General features: G+C 41.6%; 2 protein-coding genes across 2 annotated transcripts in view; one reads left to right on the top strand and one right to left on the bottom strand.

Annotated features, from left to right (window-relative positions):
- Window positions 1-18,789, top strand: part of CTPS2 (CTP synthase 2) — a gene marked incomplete at its 3' end in the record, with an annotated part of 88,830 nt that overhangs the window by 49,193 nt on the left and 20,848 nt on the right. The gene's annotated exons all lie outside the window — the stretch shown is intronic.
- S100G (S100 calcium binding protein G) lies at window positions 9,432-13,811 on the bottom strand. Its single transcript, XM_008060757.1, has 2 exons — window positions 13,674-13,811; window positions 9,432-9,690 (listed from the first exon to the last, which is right to left on the bottom strand). Exons 1-2 carry the CDS (start codon window positions 13,806-13,808, stop codon window positions 9,586-9,588), a joined length of 240 nt encoding a protein of 79 aa, XP_008058948.1. The 5' UTR covers window positions 13,809-13,811; the 3' UTR covers window positions 9,432-9,585.

Below are 18,789 nucleotides of genomic sequence, written 5' to 3'. Positions count from 1 at the left end.
AGCTCAGGCAATCCACTCACCTCAGCCTCCCAAAGCGCGGGATTACAGGCTGAGCCACCGAGCCCAGATGAATTTGACTTCTTATTGCTCTAGTTCATCTGGAGGGTAGTTCACAACATTGTGGACCTTATATTTAGAACATTTTTGACTTTTCTGGCATATATATAAAGAATGATCTCAATCTCATGTGTAGGCATGTGGATATGCTTAACTCTAAGCATTTCTTTATTGTTTGCTGAAAAAGGTAATGTAAAATAATCCGAATTTACATAAGAATTCTGAAAACAATTCATGTTCCAACTTTAAAACACATCAGCAGGGGCAGGGCTTGGTGGCTCACCCTGTAATCCCGCACTTTGGGAGGCCAAGGTGAGTGAATTGCCTGAGCCCGCAGGTTCAAGACCCGCCTAGACAACTTGACGAGACCTCATCTCTACAATAAATCAAAAAAACTAGTCGGTTGTGGTAGCGTGCACCTGTAGTTCTGGCTACTTGGAAGGCTGAGGCGGAAGGATGCTGGAGTCCAGCAGGTCGAGGCTGCAGTGACCAGGCGTGGCCACTGCACTCCAGTCTGGGTGACAGAGTGAGACTCCGACTCAAAAAAACCCCCAAAACAAAGCAACAACAACAACAAAAAATCAGCACATAGATGAGAAATTTGAAGCATTTTAGTCAGATGCAAATGGATATTTGAGATTGCAGTATTTGATGTCATTTTAGTTTTCATTATTTATCATAGGTATGACTTCGTTTATTCCTGTTTGATCAAGGAATTTTCAGAGTTAAAAATAACTTTACATTTGCCATAGTAGATTTGTGAAACAGTCACATATAATTAAAAGTTGATTCAGGTGAAAGGTAATTTTTGTTACACATTAAGCATAATTAATGCATAATATTTTCCTGCTTTTAGTTGAAGCCTTGTTTGAAATATTTTTCTCATTTGTATTATTTTTCAACAACTTCATATGCAAATTAAGAGATATTTTTTAAAAAGCAACAACCTACAAAACCCACTTAGAGTAACCTTTTAGGCAACTTTGATTACTTTGGGGATTGGTTTGCATTTAGAATGTTGAAGTAAGCATCTGCCAACTAATGAAAAGTTCTTACAGAAGTCATTTGGAGGTTAGCTTGAGTTAAAAAACTTTTTTCCCATAAAAGCAGTTGTCAAGATTACAGCTATAATATGGGTGAAATTGCCTTTTATGGACCAGTCTGAGAGCTTAATAGTCCTTTGATACTGTCTCTGTAGGGACAGTAGGTTCAGAGTTGGTATCAGGCTGTTGGTTGAGGTAATAACTGCTTTCTACCCGGAGAAAGAAATATTCTCCTGAAAGGGAGCCCTTGCACACTGTTGGTGGGAATTTAAATTGGTATGGCTATTATGGAAAACAATGTGGAGGTGCCTCAAAAAATTAAAAATAGAATTATATATGATCCAGTGATTCTACTTCTGGATATATGTCCAAAAGATATGAAATTAGTATGTTTAAGGATGTCTGCAGACTGGGTGTGACGGTTCATGCTTGTTATCCTAGCTAGCATTTTGGGAGGCTGAGGTGGGAGGATTGCTTGAGTCCAGGAGTTTGAAACCAGCCTAGGCAACATAGAGAGACCTTGTCTCTTAAAAAAAATAAAAAAATTATCGAGGCATGCTGGCACGTGCCTGTAGTCCCAGCTATTTGGGAGACTGAGGCAGAAGGTTTGCCTGATCCCAGGAGTTCTAGGCTGCGGTGAGCCATGATCATGCCACTGCACTCCAGCCTGGGTGATAGAGTGAGACTCCAACTAAAAAAAAAAAAAAGTTGTATTAAGTACTTGAAATTTGCTAAGAAAATAGATCTCAGGCAGAGGCGAGAGGATTGCCTGAGTCCAGTCATTCGAGACCAGCCTGGGCAACTTGGTGAGCCCTCTTCTCTACAATTAAAAAAAAAAAATTAGCCACGCATGGTGGCATGAGCCTATGGTTTCAGTTACTTGGAGGGCTAAGGCTGAAGGGTTGCCTGAGTCCAGCAGGTCAAGGCTGCAGCAGGTTGAGGCTGCGGTGGCCGTGAGCATGCCACTGCTCTTCAGCCTGGGTGACAGAGCGAGACTCTGACTCAAAAAAAAGAAAAAAAAGAAAATAGATCTCAAGTGTTCTCACGACACAGACACAAAAGTAACTATGTGAGGTGATGAATATGTTAGTTAGCTTGAGTATGGTAAACATTTTACAATGTGTACATATATCAAAACATCATGTTTTGATGTTTGGAATATAAATAATTTTTATCTATCAATATACTTCAATAAATCTTAAAAAAGAAAAAAGAAAAATGTTCTCTCCAAGCAAGGTGGCTGTTGCCTAATGGCTTGGACATCTTTTCCTCTTACTCCTCCCCCTTAAGCAAGTCTACTCTTTGGATTGAGCCCCCCCCCTTTGTGACTCACAAGGGTAGTCCATAATATTAACAATAAATGAGTGACTGAATACTTCCAAGCTAATGTATTTTAAAGCTTTTTTACTTTGAACTCAATGGGAAATGCCTCATGAACGGGTATTTCAACCACTTGAAAGATTTTTTTTGCAGGTGAAATAACTGAATGCTAGTAGAAAGAGATTATGAAAAACGGAAAGTCACCATGTACTTGGAGCTCGTTCATTTCAATGCAGCCCTAAGTACAGTATATTACAAATGAGCTGTCTCCACAACTCTACTTGCAGTTTAATTGGAGATTCAAGACAGACTGGCGAAACCAATAACCAAATATATGGGCAGTATTTCTCATTAATTCTACCAGCGCAATAATTAGCCAGGCATGGTTGTGTGTGCCTATGGTTCCAGCTACTTGGAAGGCTGAAAGTTCTGTCAACCAGAACTTTCTGCCATGATGGAATGTTCTATATCTGTGCCATCCAATACGGTGGCCACATAGGGCTATGGAGCATTTGAAATGTAGCTAGTATGGCCTAGGAACTGAATTTTAAATTTTACTTAATTTTAATGCATTTAAATACCAATAGTCACATATGTCTAGTGGCCACAGTATTGGACAACACAGATAGACCATAGATATTTAAGAATTCAGAATCAGGAAAAAATACTGTGGGTTAGAGCAAGAAGCGAATATTGCCAAAGGTTTGGACACTTCACAGAAAGGAGGGGAGGTATATGCTAGGCCGGAATGTCTAAGATTTGATCATAAAATAGTAAGTAGCTTGGTTGAAGTACACGGCTCCTGAAGGGAGTATAGGGAAATGAGGGAGATTGGTGAAAATTTGTGGAAGTGCAGGAGTGTCAGTGTTAAAATTAATCCTGAAGGCAATAAGGAGCCAATAAGATAAATACATGTCAACTGGGACATTATGCAAATCCTGTGCTCATTCCTGGAGGCATTTCAATAGAGAAGTTGCTTTCTTTTTTTTATGAGTTTTATTTTTATTTTAGAGTTGAGGGGTACATGTGAGGATTTGCTACATAAGTAAATTGTGTGCAGGTGAGATTTGGGTTTCTAGCGAGCCCTCTCTCCTCCTGGTAGTGGACATGGTACCCAAGGGGTGGTTGTGTGCTCCTCATCCCCCTTCCTTCCTCCTGCTAGTAGTGCTCAGTGTTAGTTGTTCCCACTTTTGTGCTCGCTTGCTCAATGTTTAGGGCCTGCTTATGAGTGAGAACAGACAGGATTCAGTGTTTTGCTTCTGTGATAATTCACTTAGAATGATGTTCTTCAGCTGCATCCATGTTGTTGCAAAGGACATGATTTTGTTCTTCTTTATGGCTGCGTAATATTCTATCATGTGTATGTACCACATTTTCTTTTTTTGTTGTTTTTTTTTGGTTTCGTTGTTGTTGTTGTTGTTGTTTTTGAGTTGGAATCTCACTCTGTTGCCCAGACTGGAGTGCAGTGGCCACTCCCAGCCACCGCAGCCTCGACCTGCTGGGCTCCGGCGATCCTTCCGCCTCAGCATCCAGTAGCTGGAACTACTACACCCGCCTCAGCCTTCCAGTAGCTGAAACTACCACACCCGGCTAATTTTTGATTTATTGTAGAGATGAGGTCTCGCCAAGTTGCCCAGTTGGGTCTCGAACCCGCGGGCTCTGGCAATCCACTCACCCCAGCCTCCCAAAGGCGTGGGATTACAGGCTGAGCCACCAAGCCCGGCCCAGATTTTCTTTATCTAGTCCACTATCGATGGGCATTGGAGTTGGTTCCATGTTTTTGCTCTTGTGAATGGTGCTGTGTGGTGTTTTTTCAAAGAATTAAAAATTGAGCTACTATATGATTCAGCAATCCGGCTTCTGAGAATATACCCAGAGGAACATAAATCGCTCTACTAAAGAGTGGGTACTTTTGGAAGGTTCATCTGGCATGGGAACTTGAAGGATGAGAGGGGAGAGAAGACTCCAGGCAGGGCATGTGTTGGAGCCCTAGTCTGTGAGTTAAGGAGCTGTAGTTACAGTAGCGAGGGCCAGCTGGCAGAGTGGCTTTATGGGAAGAATCACCAAGATGTAGTGACTGGATAGTCAAGGATCATTTATTCAGCAAATACCTATTGAGCCCGTCCTATATACCGGGCCCTAATCTTCACTTGGGGAGACATCAATAAAAGAACAGATAAAATCCTGGCTTTGGTGCATCCTACAGTCTAGTGAGAACTGGAGTTTTGTGGCTGACAAAATGCTGGTACTGTTGATTCGAGAGGAAATTCAAGGGAAGCCTATTGGATGTGTGGAGATAAGATCAATGTTGGAAATGAGGCCAAGAAGGCCAATCAGATGGACACACACACACTCCATTTGTTTTCATTCTTCTTGAGAGTTAACCTCAAATGTTCATTTGTCCATATCAGTAAAATCCAGCCAGCCAGAGAAGGTATCTTTCTGATGTGTTTCTAGTATTTTGCCACTGTTCTTGCTGGGCTTGCTGTGGAGGTCCCCTGCATGTCCCTAGCCTCTACTCTGTGTCCCTTGCACCCTTTCAGATTCCTTATTAGTGCCCACCTCATCTTAAAGCACATTCATGTTGCTCTGTGACTCCTACACCTTCCTGCTCCCATTTGGACCTTGGGTGGACTCTTTAGTGTGGCAACCAGGGACTTTCACGATCTGAAGTCACTGTGCCCTCTTTACTCCTCATACCGGGCATTCTGCTCAAAAACATAGTGTGTGTGTTCCCTGAACTGCCTTGCACTTGGACATGATGTGTTTACTTGGGGTATTTTCTCTTTTTCTGAATACCTATTGCTGCCTCTTCCCTGCATGCTCCCCTCAAGATGCTGCCTACAAATCCCAAGTGAAATGCTACTTTTTCAATGAATCTTTTTCCCTGACTGATCCCAGACTTACTGACTTAGAATCTCAGAGGTCTGGAAATCTGTACCTCTTATGGCATCTTGCATAATGACTTGCCCAGAGTAGGTGCTTTACATATGCTGGAGTTGAAATAGATAATGTATATTTACTCTGTGAGGAGCTTGTAGCTACCTAGAACATAGGCTAAAATGGGAAGCTAGCACTGCCTAGATATTAGAACTTCACAAAGCACATACAACAAATAACAAAAACCCAAACTATAGACTAATGTCAGTTAGGAATGAAGATGTGAAAATCTTAAATAAAATATTAGAATGTCTAATTTAGCAGCATTATAGAATAGTTGATTATGACTGGATAGAGTATTTATCCTGGGAATTAAATCTATGAGCACATCACATTGGTTGAACAAAAGAGAGTCAAGCCATAGCACCATACCCATAGCACCATAGATACTCAGTATCCAAACCCTGGTGCTCATAATCTCATAACAAACTAGGAAGAGACTGGTACTTTTTTTTTTTGAGTCGGAGTCTCACTCTGTCACTCAGACTGGAGTGCAGTGGCACAATCATACCTCACTGCAGCTTTGACCTTCTACGACTCCAGGCAAACACCACCATACCTGGCTAATTATTTTGATTTTTTTTTTTTGGTAGAGACAGGTCTCTATGTTCCCCAGGCTGGTCTCAGACTCCTGGGCTCAAGCAATCCCCTTGCCTTGGACTACCAAAGTGTTAGGATTACAGGCGTGAGCCATCATGCCCGACCTGGTGCTTCTTAAATAAGGTAGATAATATATTTTACAAACCAATAGCCAATAGTAAACTTAATGGTGAAATAGTGATGGATTCCTATTAGAACCAGCAACAAATAGAAGATGTGACTGTTGTGACTAATAAAGTTGTTAAAATGACCAGTTAATGCTGGCATTGTCCCGCCTGCTTGTAGAGCTATGAATCGTACAACCTTTTGGGAAATCAGTTAGGTTGTCTGCTCCACAAACCATAGAAATATCCATACCCTCTGACTCAGACATTTACTTCTCAAAAATTCTCCTAAGGAACTCTGAAATGTTCCTTATATGAATAAGTACTCATTATAACATTTAGAAGAATAAGAAATGACAACAATCTACTCATCATAACATTTAGAAGAATCAGAAATGACAACAATCTAAATGCCCCACAATGGGGAAATAGTTAAGACTATTATGGGTTATCCCTATGGTGGAATATAATCAGTCATTAGAAATGTTTAAGTGTTTTGATATCATGAGAATGCTCTTGTGTTGAATTAGAATGATACAAATTATATTCAGACATTCCCTCGACTGTATACAAAAATCTCCTCTGTTTCTCGGTGGAAGGGTTAGAAGTCACTTTCCTTTTTTTTCTGGTTAAGTTTCTAGATGTTTGAAGTGGCTTCCCATGAATTTCATTTTATTACTGGGAGAACTTCCATAATTATGTCATTTTCTCCCAAATCTCCACAGTCATACTCTCCTCCCCAAAGTTAGATAGTTTGTACTATTCTCAATAACAGAGTGCTGAGAGACTTATCACAAAAAGCAGCAACACAGAATTTAAAAGTGCTCTCTTTTTATTGAAAATGTTCATTTATTCTTTTTGATGGGCTGCATGTCCATATGGTTCAAAAATCAAAATGTGCAGTAAGATATCAAGTGAAAAATGGTCCTCACATTTCTGCCCTGCATCTGCCCAGGCCTCTTTTAATGTGTAACCACTGCTATTAGTTTCTGTGTGTACTTGCAGAGATTTTTTTTAGCACATGTTCATGTCAATTTGAATATATGTCACCCCACCCTGCCCTCTGAGCCACTGCCTACTCATCTTGTGCCTTGCTCAGTTTGGCCACCTGGCCCCACCTTGTGCCTACACTAACCAGGATTTCCCTCTCTCTGGGATCAAATTCCACAGAGATGAGCCTAGTCCTGTCCAGTTTGTGGATGGGCCCCTTTAGGTGGCCACCTACCTCCTTTATGGGTGGAGGAGGTGAGAACATGGCCATGTGTTCCTCTGCTCAGCTCGGAGAGCTTTCCAGCTACTGGGGAAGTGATAGCAACCAACTTGACTGACAGACCCAGCGTATACCTCCAAGTTCATTAGGTTAAAAACAAAATCAGGTCAAAGGCAGTACTTTGCAGGCAGTGATTCTCAGCTTGAGGGTAGGGTCATAGGGCAGAATCTTTGAGAGGACTTGTAGTTTGAAAACCATTCAGTATTGTCATTTTCTACATTTGAAAGTGGAAATTATTCCCTATCTCTCTGATGTCAACTACAGAAGGTATAATATGGCAGTTTTGGTTCTAGAGCATGAAGTCAAAATTAAAAGTCCAAAGAACATTGTTCAAAGGTGATGTCACTCCCAAGGGGATTACAGTTGGGTTTTTGGTGGGGAGGGCAGCAGTGGGGCAAGAAAAGCTTACTCCATGTCTAAAGTACAGATACACACACAGTACATAAACAGATGTACACAGTGTATCTGAAATTAAAATTTCATTAGGCCGGGCAACTAGAACAAAGTGTTTAACAAGCCTTCTTAGGAGGGTGACAGTGATTTTTTTAAAAAGGTTGAGAGAGACTGTTCAAAGGCAACGTGATACTTTTGGATGTTTTTGAGGGGAGAGAGTTGTGAGGGTAAAAGGAAAATAAAGACCTAGCGCCGGGCTCAGTGGCTCAGCCTGTAATCCCGTGCCTTTGGGAGGCTGAGGTGAGTGGATTGCCTGAGCCCGCGGGTTCGAGACCCGCCTGGGCAGCGAGACCTCATCTCTACAATAAATCAAAAAACTAGCCGGGCATGGTAGCGCGCACCTGTAGTTCCGGCTACTCAGACGGCTGAGGCGGAAGGATCGCCGGAGCCCAGCAGGTCGAGGCTGCGGTGGCCGGGAGAGGCCACTGCACTCCAGTCTGGGTGACAGAGTGAGACTCCAACTCAAAAAAAAAGAAAAAAAAATAAAGACCTAGCTTTCAGGGCACTTCTGTGGCAGGATATTGGGACTAGCTTGAACCATTGTTATCTTGGGCTAACTTGAACTTGAGCTTTAACGTTTTAACTCTGTCTGGTAAGGGGTAGAAGAAAGTTACCCTTCCTCCTCTGTGAGATCCTCCTTCCCTATTCCTCACTCTCTTCATCCCCCTAGCTGGACTCAACAAGTAGAACTTGAGGGCAGAGCACAGGATGACTAGACCTGGAAGGACCCAAGGTCTTCCTGTCATCTTTTATGTCACACATCATGCGCCAGAACTGAGACCATAGGCCACCCCATCAGTGATGCGTGAGTCAGAATCTTGGTCCTGTGTTCCTTCTGTTCCCATGAAAGTTCTTCATTCAAAAAGCACAGTGAGTGCTGGGAGGTGGTGGAAAGACAAGTGTCTGTTTTGTGAGGTCTATTTTTCAGTAGCTAATGAATAGCATGAGAAGAGAGTTGAAATTGGACAGGATGCGAGCACTGAGTGTTTGGGGCAGGAGAGCAAGGAACAGGGTGATTCTGGTGGAAAAGTGGGGTGAGGGAATTGGTTTGGTACTTCAGGATTCTTTCCAAGTCTCCCACACAATCTTTGTAGTCTTGGGCAAGATCATGGAGCTATTCTGGCCCTCTTTTTACTTTTATTTTATTTTTATTTTATTATTACTATTATTTTTTGAGTTGGAGTCTCACTCCTTTGCCCAGACTGGAGTGCAGTGGCACGCACGCTCACAACCACCCCAGTGTTAATCTGCTGGGCTCCGGCGATCTGTCTGCCTCAGCCTGCCAAGTAGCTGGAACTACAGGTGCATGCTACCACACCTGGCTATTTTTTATTTTATTGTAGAGACGAGGCCTCGTCAAGTTGCCCGGGCTGGTCTCAAACCCGTGGGCTCAGGCAATCCACTTACCTCGGCCTCCCAAAGTGCTGGGATTATAGGCTGAGCCACTGAGCCCGGCCTTTACTTTTTTAAAAATAGTTTTTTCTTTTATTTTCTTTTTTTAGATTCCTTTTACTTCATTTTCTTTTGTGTTATCACAAGGTATCATTCAGCAATTTTTAAAAAATCTGTAGAATTAGATGAATCAGACTATGGTTATTTTCAAATCTACTAAGTTATGAGGATCAGTACTTAACAAGATGAGACATGTCTAAGAATTTCTTTATTAACAGTAATTGGACCTCACAGCCAGATCATTATAATCACAAGGAATTAAATCAGAGACATTGGGGATTTCACATAGGATAAGGCCACTGCCCAGGATACTTTTGGTGCTAAGGATACTGTTTTGTTTTCTTCTTTACTGGGATATCTTTTTTACTAACACTTGAAATTCTTCAAAACTAACTTCTCCATCTCCATTCTTGTCCAGTTCTTGAAAGAGATCATCTAGGGTATTTGGACCCTGGTTTAGATGCAAAGGATGGGGTAGGGGAGGGAAAACAAAACAAAACAAAACAAATCAGTTACTGCAACACGTTCTCTGAAATTTAAGACCCTGGGTCTGCATGCCAAGAAGATAGCCCCAGTTTTCAGTCACATGCAACTGACAGAGGGGGACAAACCAGTTTTAGTTGTAGTATTGCTCTATGTAAAAAGACTGGCTATCTCCTGCTTTTTAGTATACCATACATTTATTACTTTAATATAATGTATATTTTAATAAAACTAGTTTCTTATGTGATCTCATGTGTTTTTCTTTATGCCTCTAAAAACATTCTTCTGAGAAAGGTCCACGGGCTTCATTGGTCTGCCCATGGCCCACAAACAGCTGGGGACCCCTATTCCAAAGTTTTTTTTTTTTTTTTTTGAGTTGGAGTCTCACTCTGTCGCCCAGGCTAGAGTGCAGTGGCATGCTCACAGCCACCGTGGTCTCAACCTGCTGGGCTCAGGCTATCCTCCCGCCTCAGCCTTCCAAGTAGCTGGAACTACAGGCATGCACCACCATGCCTGGCTAAGTTTTTGATTTATTGTAGAGATAAGGTCCCACCAAGTTACCCAGGCTGATCTCGAACCTGTGGGCTCAGGCAATCCTCTCACCTCAGCCTCCCAAAGTGCTGGGATTATAGGCGTGAGCCACTGAGGAGTTGCTTTTGTCTCTGGCCCCATGGATGAGGCTGGCACATTACATGAGGCAGCAGGCAGTGAGGGCTCCCTGCTGGCCAGCATGATGCCAAGGGCTTTGGGCAGCCTCTATCATTCTTCCAACAACCCTGTAGAGGAGATCCACTTTATAGGTGAGGAAACCGAGGCTCAGAGACAGCTGGTTACTTGCTCCAGAGGACACAGCTGGCTAGCAGAGGGCTTGGGGTCCACACATTGGCTCCAGAGCACAATCTCTTAAACAAGTCACTCCCCCAGTTTTTCCCAAATCCTAGGCTGTGCAAGATGACTTTGCATCAATGGTTCCCACACTTTAGTATGCATCAGAATCACTCAGTGGGCTTGCAGACCTTAGTAAATACATATTGCCAGCCTCACCCCCAATTTCTACTTCCCTAGGCCAGGGGCGGGCCTGAGAATCTGTATTTTCAACAGGCTGTCAGGTGGTGCTGACTATGCTTGGGGAACCACTCTCTGAGGTGTTGCATGACTTGTGTTCAGCTTTTTGATTACTGACTTTCCTGTAGTATCTTAAGAAAACTTAATTTTTGTTTCTGCCATAAAACTAGAATCTTAAAGCCATTCTTGCTTGGACTTTCAGGTGGGAGTCTATCTGTGGCGAAATAGTACTTATAAAACCTATTGAAATAATAGTTTAGTTTATGCCTATTTCAAAATTAAACTGTATGTATATATGGATATATAAATTGTGGTGAAGAACATATAACATAATTTGTCATCTTAATCATTTTTAAGTGTACAGTTCAGTAGTGTTAAGTACATTCACATTGTTGGGCAATAGATCTCTATGGCAAGATATATTTCAACCTCTATGATTTCTACAAAGACACTTGGCACTCTCTATGATTACAAGACCAAACTGTAGGTTAGTTATTCAGCATCTATTTTATAAATACAAAGCACTGTTTTCCCAGAGCATCTACTAGATTCTAAACTATACAAGATGATGATTTATATAAACACAGAATAGCTGGAAAAACTTAGTTATTCTCATGGAAAAATATAATCAGGTATATGTAAGTAGATTTTCAAAACTTACCATTAGTCTTCCTACCTTTTTCTGAATTACAAAAACCTTATATGCTTTTTTTAAAATAGGAAATACATCAAGTATAGAAAAATTTACTTGTCTTTCTTTTTTTTTTTTTGAGTTGGAGTCTCACTCTCTCACCCAGACTGGAGTGCAGTGGCATGCTCCTGGCCACCGCAGCCTTGACCTGCTGGGCTCCGGCGATCCTTCTGTCTCAGCCTTCCAAGTAGCTGGAACTATAGGCACGCGCTACCACACCCGGCTAATTTTTTTGATTTATTGTAGAGATGAGGTCTCGCCAAGTTGCCCAGGCGGGTCTCGAACCCACGGGCTCAGGCAATCCACTCACCTCAGCCTCCCAAAGCACGGGATTACAGGCTGAGCCACCGAGCCCGGCTTGTCTTGTCTTTTAAAACAACATGTTTGAGTAGATTGCCTAGGATTTCCTGTTATATTATTATTTTTTCTTCTTTTTAGAAAAAATTAAGCATTTTAAAAAGTTAGCATTTCTCAAAAACTTTTGTTTTTTAATTAAAAAGCCTTTCCTACTAATGCTTATAAGTGTTTTTTAAAGGTCTTTTATATTTCAATTATAAGAAAATGAAGAAATATCTGATTATAAGGTCATTGAATTCAGCTTTTTTTCTTTTTAGTAGTAAAAGCAGAAGTGTTTCCAACTGTCATCTTGGCAGAAAATATATTTCTGTTTAAAATCTGGAAAGCAGGGATCCTTGAAGCAAATGCTTTCTTCTGAAGTTGGAGCTAAATAGTGACTGAGTTGAATGTAATGACAGTTGCTTTCATTGTGAAGATGGCTTTTTGCAAAGCGACAAAGACTTTCTCCTTTGATCAAAACTTTAGTCAGGTTCCCCGAGACTTCTGCTTGACTAGGCCCCAACTTGGACTTCCTTCTCTGTTCTTGTCTGACCACCTTTGATCTCTCATCACCCTGGTCTGCATTCAGCAAAAATCCTATCAAGGCAGTTTAGCCAGAGACCCCTTAGGAATTTGTTTCCTTAGGAATTTTCCATCCACTAAACCCAATCCTGCTTTTTGGTTATAACCTCCCCACTTGTCCTTGTTGGAGTTGAACCCAATTTCTCTCCCCCCGCAAGACTCCTTTGCAATGGTCTCTATCTCTACTGCCACGTCTCTCCTTGAAAACCTCTGCCTTACCATCTTTTTTTTTTTTTTTTTTTGAGTCAGAGTCTCACTCTGTTGCCCAGGCTGGAGTGCAATGGCATGCTCATGGCCACTGCAGCCTGGACCTGCTGGACTCAGGCAATCCTTCCACCTCGGCCTTTCAAGTAGCTGGAATTACAGGTGTGTGCCACCATGTCTGGCTAATTTTTAAAATTTATTTGTTGTAGAGATGAGGGCTCACCAAGTTGCCCAGGCTAGTCTTGAACCCCTGAGCTAAGACAATCCTCTCGCCTCCACCGCCCAAAGTGCTGGGATTACAGGCATGAGCCACCATGCCTGGCTGCCTTACCATCTTTAACAAGTGTCATGAATAATTTTTTCCTTAACAAGAGGAAGGAAAATGCTGCATATCGCCTACAGAGAATCAGCTTTCTCAGCACCCTGTTTATTGCCTCTACTGTGTTTTAATTTTGACAACTCTGGGATGGTTTTGATGTAAAACTTTATGGCCAAAGAAATTTAGTCCTTTCCTGAAAGTTGTTTAGAAATGCATGGTTGCCTCAACACAAATTTAAGTGATTAACACAAATGAACACAAATTTTTAAATGCTCTTGATATATAAATGTGTGTCAACAGGGCAGTTTGTCAGCGGGTTTTCTTAATGGACTGCCAAGGAAGTGTTGATCTTATTGAGGGATTTTATGTTCAAGGCCACCTAACATTATTTTGCAGTCCTCTTTGTTTTCCTAAAGCCTGGCACAGAGGTACTGAATCCAGGCTGAAGGCCTTGGTGGGTTTGCTTGGCGACTTGTGGGTCTTCCAGGCATAGCTTGGCATCACTTCTGTTTACCATGTCTAGTCCTGGAGAGTTCTGTGTTGAAGCTGTGGGAAAGATAGAAGGCTTGGCCCTTGCTTTCTGGGAGCTTGCCTCCTGAAATGTGGCCTGACTCAAGGGGAAGAAAGCCCACCTTTATCTGTCCTCCTTCAAGCAATATCCCCCATGAAGCTCCACCAGTATCCTCTCTCATCCCTTCCCTCCCCTCCCACCATCAGAGATCCGGTTCAGTGGACTCTGCAGATGGACACTCACTTTGAGTAAATTGGGGAATTCAGCTTGGATCAATAGCTTCAGCTCATCCTTTGAAAGCTGATCTGGGTCACCTTCTTTGACTGCGTATTTTTCAAAAATGCTCTTCAGTTCTTCAGGAGATTTCTTAGTACTCATTCTGATGTCCTGTAAATTGGGAAGAAAACAAACTTAGCACAAAGCTGAAGTGGAGTTTTATGCTGAGGGTCATCAGCAGGATTTTGGTGCCATTGGGCTGTATCCTTGGCATAGATGGAGTCAAATAAGGAAAAGAGAGGGGAGGTAAAGAGGGTCAGAGTGGGAATGGCACCAGTTATTACCAGTGTGTTTGCAAATCATCATCTTAGCATGTTACGTTCCAATTCTTAGGAGGCAGTTCTGGAATCAAACATTTTTATGAGTAATTAATGACATTCTCCACTTTTCAGGTACCTGGTCTGTAGTCTGTAGGCTGTGGTCTTGAAGAATATCTGACCACGGCTTGTAGTTTCTAAGTTACAGGTGATGCCTTTAGATGGCATAAACCCACCCTCTCTCCAGACCATTCTCTTTCCCATTCTGAAAGGAAGCAGAGTGTAAATGCAAGCAGGAGCTCTAGGTAGTAATGAAATCACACTGACCTGTTTGCCCAACTGTGAAGCAGTTAGAAGAATCCAATAGGAGCGTGAAGAGCTGAGCAGTATCATGCAACTTTTATAGTCTTTACAGATGCACCACCCAGATTATGAAATTTTCCATTTGTTTGCTATTTAAGGGTAATTATTAATGGTTTTTGAAACCCAAGCTTAAGACTGCATGAACCTCATAATTAAGGGCAAGATCCAATAAAGGGCCATCTCAACAGTTGCTTAAGGGTTCAGAGTCCCAGGAGTAAGCTTGGATGGTTTTTTTTCCCTCTTAGATGATGTTTTTCTTCCAATATGGAGTTATGATATTTGCGCACAGTTCATGTTTCATAAAGCTTAGGTATGGAGGAATATTTTCAATTTAGTTGCATATTTATGCTTGAAAAGTAACTTCATGTCCAGAAAAATGCTGTCACAGAAGGGCAGTGTAACATAGTTTTAAAAACTGCAGTATGGGCCATTGTTTTGTTAAGCACTGGCCAGGCCATGTGTTCTTTGAGCTATAGCCACCATGTTTTCTTAGCTTTGGCCCCCTCCCCTACCTTGGGGAGGTGAATCTCCTCTCCCTCCCTCTTTCCCTCCCTCCCTCCCTCTCTCTCTCCCTCTCAATCTCTCTCTCTCTCTCTGTCTCTCTCTCTCTCTCTAATTTATTTTCTAAATAAACTTTGAAAACTTTAAAAAAATTGCAACATGGCCATGAAGTCCTTCTGGCCATGAAGTTCTTTAAGCAGGTTAGGTACTTAAATATTTGAATACATGAATGAATGAATGGAATTATTGCTTCAGAAGCATGTTTAAGAAGAGGGAAGAAGATACGCAGTAATTTGTGGTTTTATTTGGCAAAGCAGGATGACTAACATGGTCATTCTTCAACCTTTTGTTGGTCCTGTGTTTAGTTTTTATTTCTCATTATTCTTTTTTTTTTTTTTTTTTTTTTTACCAAATGTATTTTGTTCGTTGTTCTAAAAAACTTGTGAAAACACTTGACTTACTCTTTTTTCAACTGGAAATACTTCAGACTTTTTGGAACTTCAATTATTTAAACTTGGAGACTAAATTGAAGTCTACTGGAAAAAGTTCCATGAAATAAGCAAGACATTTCCAAGGGACATTGATCTAATGCTGATTGTAACTCACAGGAAGGGGTTCCAGATCAATTTTAAAAGCACTTAACAGCTTTTAAACACTTGTGCACTTCCATACTTGTAGAATTTTCTCGGACCCTGCATTATATCACCTACAAATTGAGGACTGCACTACCACACTGTATTTCTCCCTGATCCTTCTCAGCTCTAAAATCTTAGGGCCTTATTTACATTGGAGAACAAATGTGAAATCTATTTTATTTTATTTCATTTTGAGTTAGGGTCTCTGTTGTCCAGGCTGGAGTGCAGTGGCATGATCATGGCTCACCACAGCCTTGACCTTATGAACTCAGGTGATCCTTCTACCTCAGCCTCCTGACTAGCCGGCAGTACAGGCATGCATCATCCTGCCTGGCTAATTTTTTGCTTTTTTGTATTGATGAGGTCTCGCTATGTTGCCCAGGCTGGTCTCAATCTCCTGGCCTCAAGCGATCCTTCTGCCTTGGCTTCCCAAAGTGCTGAAATTATAGATGTGAGCCTCTGCGCCTGCCCAAATGTGAAATCTTAAAGAATTCCTTAAAAGTTTTCCACCAATCTTGAGTGTTTATTTTTTTATTCATCTTCACTGTCTTGTACATATTGTTCTTGTTTTTATTACGAATGATTTGACTTTGTTATGTACCAATATAGAAATATGTATTAACTCACTGGTTGGAGTAAAGACAGGCATTTTATTTTTAGTTGTAAGATTTTACACAAAAATATTCTGATTTTGGCAATGCATTTCAATCAAGATTTTTAGAACGTTTCTAGTGTTTCTACACATATGTTCTGTTTTCCTGGGAGGAAGTAGGCTTTTGTGCATAATCATAACAAGAGCTATCTTTTAAAAATATCTTTTAGACAATATTTCAAATATACAGAGAAGTGGCAAGAATAGTACAGTGAGGGCCAGTCTACTTTTGACTAGATTCACAAATTGCTGACATTTCCACATTTGCTTTCTTCTTCTCTGGACAAGCGCTTTCTCCCACCCCTGAACCTTTTGAGACTCCGTAGTGGACATCCGGATGCTTCCCCCTAAACACTTCAGCATCTGTCTCCTAAGGACAAGGACATTCTCCTACATAACCACAATGTCATTGTCATGGCCTATATTCAAATCTCCCCAATTGTTGAAAGAGCATCTTAAGTCATCTGTTCTCTCAAATTACCACTTGTGAGGTTAAATTGATGACTATTGTATCATTTGTATCTGTAATGAATAAATGATTTTAATAATTATATATCTTTTTTTGAGTTGAGGAGTCTCACTCTGTTGCTCAGGCTAGTGGCACAATCACAGCTCACTGCAACCTTGACCTCCTGGGCTCAGGTAATCCTTCTGTCTCAGCCTCCCAAGTAGCTGGGACTACAGACGTGCACCACTATGCATGATGAATTTTTGATTTCTTGTAGCAACAAGGTCTACTCTGTTGCCTAGCTGGCCTCAAACTCCTGGGCTCAAGCAAATCTCCCACCTCAGGCTCCCAAAGTGCTGGGATTATATGCATAAGCCACTGTGCCCAGCCATATATGATCTTTTTTTTTTTTTTTGATTCGGAGTCTCACTCTGTTGCCCAGGCTGGAGTGCAGTGGCATGCTCACCGTCACTGCAGCCTTGACCTGCTGGGCTCAGGTGATCCTTCCACCTCAGCCTTCCAAGTAGCTGGAACTACAGGCATGTGCCACCACGCTTGGCTAATTTTTTTGATTTATTGTAGAGACGTGGTCTTGCTGTGTTGCCCAGTCTGGTCTTGAACCTGTGGGCTCAGGCATTCCTCTTGCCTCAGTCTCCCAAAGTGCTGAGGTTACAGGTGTGAGCCACCACACCTGGCTAGCCATATACAATCTTAATAACTGTATATTTGATGACAGATAATATGTTCTACATAATATACACATATAACATGGCATACATAATGTACATGGCAATGGTTGTATGTTAAATGTAAACTTATCTCTAAGAAAAACGTTTGGAGCAACATTGGTGAACAATCTTTTAGGCTACAAATCTCTCATTACAAGGGCCAAGGGCCAACCTCTGATTAGAATGGGGCCAGTACTGCTTGTTGTCAGCACTTATACTTGTAGCAAACGCTAGCAGAACTTGAAAAGCAGCCCATGGGTCTTCTCAAGTTTTTACTTGCTCACCGCCACTATTCACATCTTTTGTCTATGATTTTTCTCTTTACCAATAGACTCAAAAGTATGAGGGTAAGCCTGTAGTTGGAAACACGAAATCTACCAATAGATATTCTCATGAAACATTAACTGAAAATATATGGAAACAAGTGATAAATGCAGGGTGTGTTCACAAGAGTGCATTTTGAAACTAGAGAAGAGGGGAGAACTACAAGCACAATGTTGGTAATGGAAAAATGGCAAGGCAAAGGTTATTTGTCATCTCGCTGTTCAATTGCCTGATCTTTGGACAGACTTAATTTTTCCCTAGGAAAGTCAAGAGTAACTTATTTTAAAAACTCTGGGCACTACAGACTTCCATGGCTGGGTTATTCTGCTCGAAGTCAACACCTTTGGGAAGAGGATACAGTATTAGTACCTGATCCTTGCAAAACAAAATAAATGTGAAATGGTAACCATGTATTCTTGTTATCTTTGATCCTGAAGTTTAAGAGACACTGAATACTAAAATGCAACTATCCATAAAAATGACAACTTTCCTGTCTCCTTACCTAGTACCTACCTTCCCTGGATCCTCAGACAAAGGTCACTTTTTTTTTCTACATCCAACCTTTCCTAGGCTATGAACTTTGCTATTTTTGGGTCTGCCTGTGCTTGCCCTCAGTGATTGAGCTCCCAGAGGCCTCCTGATCCTAGTCCCAGCTGCTTTTTTTTTTTTTTTTTAATCATGGGCAGTGTGCAGCCCTAGGCACCTGATTCCTACAACTCCAGACAATCCTTGCAGCAACTCTATGAAGTGGATGCTGTAGTTTCCTCCCCTGATCTACAGAGATGTCCAAGGACCCACTCAAGGTCATGTCACTGACCAGTAGTAGAGCTGGGATTCAAGGTCAGGCCTAGCCTGTACCCTCAACCACCATGCCACATGCTTCCTCCCAGGAATAGGGCTTCTTTGAGGAGAACTGTTCTATGTTAGTATTTGGCCCATAGATAGGACTTACACTTAAGTGTTATATTTATATCTGGAGGTATAAGAATTCTCTTTTTCTGATGAAAATGATATAGGCCTTTGTCTTAGTCTATTTTGTGCTGGTATAATGGAATACCTGAGACTGAGTGATTTGTTTTATTTTATTTTATTTTTTGAGTTGGAATCTCACTCTGTCACCCAGACTGGAGTGCAGTGGCCTCTCCCGGCCACTGCAGCCTCGACCTGCTGGGCTC

This window comes from Carlito syrichta, unplaced genomic scaffold (assembly GCF_000164805.1).
Source record: "Carlito syrichta isolate Samal-C Ts95f unplaced genomic scaffold, Tarsius_syrichta-2.0.1 Scaffold304715, whole genome shotgun sequence".
Lineage (NCBI taxonomy): Eukaryota > Metazoa > Chordata > Mammalia > Primates > Tarsiidae > Carlito > Carlito syrichta.
The sequence above is the reverse complement of the archived record's forward strand: the minus strand, read 5'-3'. Positions and strand labels throughout refer to the sequence as shown.